This window comes from Orycteropus afer, unplaced genomic scaffold (assembly GCF_000298275.1).
Source record: "Orycteropus afer afer isolate SDZICR_OR568_19922 unplaced genomic scaffold, OryAfe1.0 scaffold00292, whole genome shotgun sequence".
In the NCBI taxonomy this organism is placed as follows: Eukaryota; Metazoa; Chordata; class Mammalia; order Tubulidentata; family Orycteropodidae; genus Orycteropus; species Orycteropus afer.
Window position 1 is genome coordinate 1,809,381 of NW_006921879.1, and position 6,865 is coordinate 1,816,245.

Sequence of the window (6,865 nt, forward strand, 5' to 3'; positions counted from 1 at the left end):
GTCTACTTATAAAAATTTTTGAGTAAAATTCACATAGCATAAAATTAACCCCTTTAAAATGTACAATTTAGCTGTATTTGGTCCATTCACAATGTTATGCATTCACTACTTCTATCTAGTTTTAAAACATTTTTATCACCCAAAAAGAAAATCCATTAAGCAGTCACTACCCATTCCTTCCTCCTGTCAATCCCTGGCAGCCACCAATCTGCTTTCTATCTCTATGGATTTACTACTTTGGATATTTCATATAAATGGAATAATACAATATATAGTGTTTTCTTTCACTCAGCATAATAATTTTGAGATTCATCCACGTTGTAGCTTGTATCAGTACTTATTATTTTTTTTAATGGCTGAGTAATTGTCTATTGTACACTTATAGCACAATTTTTTTAATCCATTCATGCTTTGATGGATATTTGTGATGTTTCCATTTTTTTACTTTTGTGAATAGTGCCGTTTTGAACATTCATGTTAAAGTATTTGCTGCCTACCTGTTTTCAAGTCTCTTAGGCATGTAATTAGCAGGGGAATTGCTGAATCAAAGGGTAATTCTATGTTTAACTTTTTTTGGAAGCTTCAAGCTGTTTTCCACATCAGCTGCAACATTTTACATTCCCTTCAGCAGTATATAAGTGTTCCAATTTTTGTACCTCTTCACCAACACTTGTTATTTTCCTTTTTTTGACTATAGTAATCCTATTAGGTATGAAGTGCCAATCTACTTAAAACATTTTTTTTAAAGAAATTCTGGTAAATACATATAACAAAATATTTGCCATTTCACTGATTTTTAAATATATAATTTAATAACACTAATTACATGCATTATGTGTGCAACATCAACCCTATCCATTTCCAAATGGTCTCATCACTCTAAAAGTAAAGTATTCTAATGAAATGTGCAAAGACCTGGAGTTAGAAAACCAAAAGGGAAGAATACACTTGACATTTCTCAAGCTGAAAGAACTGAAGAAAAAATTCAAGCCTCAAGTTGCAATATTGAGAGATTCTATGGGAAAAATATTGAATGATGCTGGAAACATCAAGAGAAGATGGCAGGAATACACAGAGTCACTGTACCAAAAAATAGTTATTTGACATTCAAACCTTTTCAGGCCATAGCATATGATCAAGAATCAATGATACTGAAGGAAGAAGTCCAAGCTGCTTTGAAGGCATTGGTGAAAAACAAGACTTCAGGAATTGGAATTGGAAAACCAATTGGGATACTTCAACAAACTGATGCAATGCTACAGGCACTCTCTTGTCTGTGCCAAGAAATTTGTAAGACAGCTATCTGGTCCGCAAATTGGAAGAGATCCACATATATGCCCATTCCAAGGAAAGATGATCCAGAATGTGGAAATTATTGGGAAATATCATTAATATCACATGTTAATAATATTCTGCTAAAGATAATTTATAAATGATTGCAGCAATATATCAAAGGGAACTACCAAATTCAAGCCAGATTCAGAAGAGGACATGGAATGAGGGATGTCATTGCTGATGTCAGATGGATCTTGGCTAAAAGCAGAAAACACCAGAAATATGTTTATCTATGTTTTATTGACTATGCAAAGGAATTAGACTGTGGATCATAACAAATTGTGGATAACATTGCAAAGAATGTGAATCTCAGAATTATATATTAACTGTACACAGACCAAGAGGCAATTGTTCAAACAGAACAATGGGGGATACTGCATGGTTTAAAATTAGGACAGGTATGCAGGGTTGTATCTTGTATGCTGAGCAAATAATCCAAGAAGCTGAACTATATGAAGAACGTGGCATCAGGATTGGAGAAGACTCATGAACAACTTGCAATATGCAGATGGTACAGCTTTGTTTACTGAAAATGAAGAGGACTTGAAGCACTTATGGATGAAGAGCAAAGACTACAGTCTTCAGTATGGATTAACTTCAACATAAAGAAAACATTCATCCTCAAAACTGGACCAATTAGCAACATCATTATAAATGGAGAAAAGATTGAAGTTGAAAAGGATTTCATTTCACTTGGATGCACAATCAACACGTGCAGAAGCAACAGTCAAAAAATCAAATGATGTATTATTGCATTGGGCAAACCTACTGCAAAAGATCCTTTTAAAGTGTTAAAGAGCAGAGGTGTCACTTTGAAGATTAAGGTGTGCCTGACTCAAGCCATGGTATTTTCAGTTGCCTCAAATGAATGCAAAAGTTAGACAATGAATAAGAAGACTGAAGGAGAATTGATGCCTTTGAATTGTGGTGTTGGTGAAGAATATTCAATATACCATAGACTGCCACAAGAACAAATAAATCTGTCTTCGAAGAAGTACAATCAGAACATACCTTAGAAGTGAGGATGGGGAGACTTATCTCATGTACTTTGGATATGTTATCAGGAGGAATCAGTTCTTGGAGAAAGACATTATGTTTGGTAGAGAGCCAACAAAAAAGAGGAAGACCCTCAATGAAGTGAATTGACACAGTGGCTGCAACAGTGGGCTCAAATATGGCAAGAATTGTGAGGATGTGCAAAACTGGGCAGTGTTTTGTTCCATTGTACATAGAGTAGTTATTATATATTACATATAAAACAAAAAACCAAACTCATTGCTATTGAGTTGATTTTGACTCACAGCAGCCCCCATTGTGTCTCCAAGGTGGTAAATCTTTATGGAAGTAGATTGCCCCATCTTCCTTTCACAGAGCAGCTGGTGGGTAATGGCTGGTGGGTTTGAACTGCCAATCTTCTGGTTAGCAGTCAAATGCCTTAGGCACTATGCTACCAGAGCACCTTTTGGAACTATCTTAGGAAGTACTCAAAGCCAAGTGTGTTAAGATGCTCTCGAAAGACATCTACAGTTTCTCTTATAGCACTCCTAAGAGACAGCCTATCTGAACAGAACTGAAGAATGTCCTCCATCAAGAGAACTATAACCATTTTATGAAGGCTTGATCAATATCATTTAGAAGCTCTAAAGCCATCGAATATTTTTGGCATACCAATCCTCTGGATGTCTAAATCTTCCACCTTTTGCTATCTTCTGCGTGGCTTTAGACTCACTTTTTAGTCTTGGAGATGCTGAGAGTTATTTATCTGGAGGGGATACCAAGGAACTGCTAGAAAGTGGTATTTTTATCTTAAATTGCTGTTTGATCCTGTTGTGCTTATATTATGTGACTACATAAAACAGTAATAATAATAATAATAATAATAATTTTCTAAAAGCTAAACATTAGAACAGATTCTAAGTATAAAGACTTCCTCAGTGGAGGATACACATTTTCAAACTTTACTCTTAGTCTCTGGGCCTCTTATCATTCTCTTTAGGGCAAACTTCACCTCTTGATTCCGCAGAGTGTAGATAAGAGGGTTGAGGAAAGGAGTGATGGCTGTGGGGAATAGGGCAGCTGCTCCACCCAGGGGGCTGTTAGTTCCAGGCCTCAGGTAGATGAAGGCACAGGGCACATAATACACAGTGACCACAGTTATGTGAGCTCCACAGGTTGAAAAGGCCCGGCGCCGCCCATCAGCTGTGTGGATTCTTAGGATGGCCTGAATGATCTGTCTGTAAGATAGGATGATCAGAGAGAAGCAACTGGCAACCACCAGCCCAATGTCCACAAAGGTCACCAGCTCGTTGACTTTTGTATCTGCACAGGCCAGTCTCAATACCGCAGGGATGTCGCAGAAGAAGTAGTCCACTTGGTTGGGCCCACAGTAAGGCAAGCGGAAAGTTAAGATTGCCTGAAGAGCCCCATGGATGGACCCGGCCATCCAAGCTCCAACTACAAGCAAGGTGCTCAGCTTAGGAGTCATGAGAACAGGGTAGTGCAGGGGCCGGCATATTGCCAAGTACCTGTCATAGGCCATCAGTGTGTAAAGGAAGCACTGGGTGCTACCCAGAAAGTGATAAAAATAGAGTTGGGCCACACAGCCACCAAAGGGAATGGGTTTTATCCCTACAGTAAAGTTCATCATGAGGCGAGGGACAATGATGGAGGAGATACCCATATCAATGATGGAGAGAACACCGAGAAAGATGTACATGGGGCGGGCATGGAGCTGTGGGTCTACCCAGACAGTGATTAAAATAAGTAGGTTCCCCAGCTGAGTCAGGATGTAGATGAGCAAAAAGAAGACAAAAAGAAACATTCTTAGCCTTATTGGGTAGGGAATTCCAGTCAGGATGAACTCAGTCAACAGTGTGCTGTTGACTCTTTCCATTCCCTGGAGAGATCTTACCTAGGTAATGGACAAAACAGGAGTTAGCATAGAAGTAAGAGGAACATGAGGAAAGACTAGAGAAAGAGATTTTGAAAATCTGGGTCAGTGGCAGAGAAGTTTTTCTCTTAGGTGGAGACATGACAAATATGGAGAAACTATGTTCTATAGCAGGGATTAGTCTGTTTTTGTAAATAAAGTGTAATTCATACACAGCCATGCTCTTTCATTTACATGTTGTCGCTGGCTGCTTCGGTGCTAACAATGGTAGAGTTGAGTAGTTGTGTTCAGTTCAAAGCTTAAAATATCTCTCTGGCACATTACTGAAAAACTTAACTGAATTCTGTCTGTGCCTAGATCAATTTTACCAAACAGTAATGGTTTCCTGGAAACATGGCCATGTACGACAGGTATTTGTTTCACTATATGCTCTACCACTTTAGAAAGTTCCAGAGGCTATTGGCTTATTCTTATCTCTGTTAGGACAGAAACTTACCTTAAATGGGGAATATGCAGAAGGGAACAGAGAACATTTCCACCTTGTTTTGATGTAGACAGAATGAAATAGCATTTTCATGAACTGGACAGTTGTATGTGACACTTGTTGATGCTGTACAAATTTACTTTTCAAGTTCTTTACAATTCAAAGAAAGAGAAAGCCCATGAGGCTGTGACCATGTAAGTAAAGAGAGGAGTAATACCACTGTGCATTTTTGTTGGTACTTGGTGCTATGCTTTTCAGTTGCTTTGTGTATAATAATCTAAGCCTGGGATAAAGGAAGAGAGAAGAGGGGGAAGAAAAGAAAGATGGTCATATGACAAGTCAGAGACTGAAGAAATGTTCTTAGCCTGACTGGGTAGGGAACAAGGATGATCGGAGAAGAGAGGAAATGATTCTCAGTGTGGAATTTATCTTAAGTTCTCAGTCCAACACCCTAGATTGATATTTCCCTACCTGAAGGAAAGGGTTGGATTTAATGAGCTTTTAAAAATTCCTTCTATTCCTACGACTTTCTGATTTTTAAACTCATGGCTTGAGATGAGATGCCAGAGAAACTGAAATGGTTTAATTTCACTTTGGAATACTTCATGTTCACTCAGAAGCAGGAGAATGAGGTGACAGGGAATATCAGCGGCTCTGTGATTAACAATTCTCTCTGCCTTCACTCCTGTACAGGTTATTTTCTGCCCTGGGTCAGGGGACTGCAAACAGCAGGGAACAGGCAACCTTTGTGGAGGAGTGAAGCACCAAGGATAGATGGTTCTGCCTCTGGCTGAAAAGCCCAAATGTGAATATTATAATGCATATTGGTCATCCAGACCAGATCCTGTGGGCGTTGATTTCCTCATCAAGGCTATGGAGGAGGGAAATGAAACACCGGACCCAATTCTGTCAGACAAGGAATAATAATCGGTAGTTGTACTCAATAATCTTGATATTAATCTCTTAATGTTACCCCACTATATTCATGCTCTGTCAAAGCTTACCCCTCATGATTTAACCATCTCTGTTACAGAAGTTCAAACAAAAAGCAATAAATATTCCCACCCCATGCCATGTTATCCTCTGCAAGGGAATGAATTGGCAGTTGTGATTTTTTAAGTAAACATTTTAATCTCAGGAAATCAGTGATGGTTAAACTTCAAAGAGTTGATCACAGAGCTCCTTTGGGCTATAGACACTGGCATCCTCCTCTTGCTCCGCAACTTCAGAAAGCACAGAGAGTTTCAGTGCCCATACAAGGTCTCTGAGAAATGCATGACCGTGCCCAGCAAGCAGTCCTGGCTGGATTGATCTCAGGTGGCCCCTCTGGTCTGGATGTCAAGGGATGCTGTAGTTTCCTGGGGTCTCAAAATTCTGACATTTAACTCTGTAGATTTAGTTAGAGTCCTGATTTGGTCATGTATCTCTGGAGGAATCGGGCACTGGGAAACCAATTTACACTATTCAAATACCTGGGAGGATGACTTATAAACCAAACAACCAATTTGTTAATTTACAATGGAAAATCTCTTTTCTGGGACTGTAATGGTATGTCTACTACTCAGAGCACCCACTTACTAATACCAAAAGTTCCCTGGAAATAAAATTAGGAATCAGATGAATATTTCTGAGTTTTGAATCAGAGCAAAGGGAATTTGATGGGGGTAAACTTAATTTAGGCTATTATAGGTCCTGATGAGCTATACCTGGTAAATTATACAGCACCTTCAACTAAGAGAACACTTGATGTTTCCCTTCAGATACAATATATATTTTTTTCTCTAGGCAGTAATTGGAATAAATTGACAAAGTTTATTCTTTAGTTATTTTCTTCCTGAGTCTATGTTGTGGGAGAAAGATATGGCAGTCTGCTTCCATAAAGATTTACAACCTTGGCAATCCTATGGTGCAGTACTACTTTGTACTACAGGGTCACTCTGAGTCAGAATGGGCTCAACAGCAGTGGGTTTGGTTTTGGATACTATGTCCCTTGTAGATTTCCTTTATCATTTCCAAATGGCTCTTAAAATGATTTTACAAATTTGATTGTTCATTCTGTAAAAGATTCTAAATTGATGTTGCTGCCCTATTTCAAAATCCACATGTAGTAGAGTTAAGTTCAAGTTCTAAAATCAATCTAGAGTTATATTTTTTTT

The 6,865-nt window shown here is 38.6% G+C and overlaps 1 protein-coding gene across 1 annotated transcript; it reads right to left on the reverse strand.

The window, feature by feature from the left end:
- Positions 1-3,286: 3,286 nt before the first annotated feature.
- Positions 3,287-4,228, reverse strand: LOC103205757 (olfactory receptor 10G3). Its single transcript, XM_007951156.1, has one exon. The coding sequence runs from the start codon at positions 4,226-4,228 to the stop codon at positions 3,287-3,289; it is 942 nt and encodes a 313-aa protein (XP_007949347.1).
- Between the last annotated feature and the right edge of the window lie 2,637 nt (positions 4,229-6,865).

What these genes read in the sequence shown, in the direction of transcription:
- LOC103205757 (XM_007951156.1), bottom strand. Translation starts at nt 4,228, where the DNA reads ATGGAAAGAGTCAACAGCACACTGTTGACTGAGTTCATCCTGACTGGA.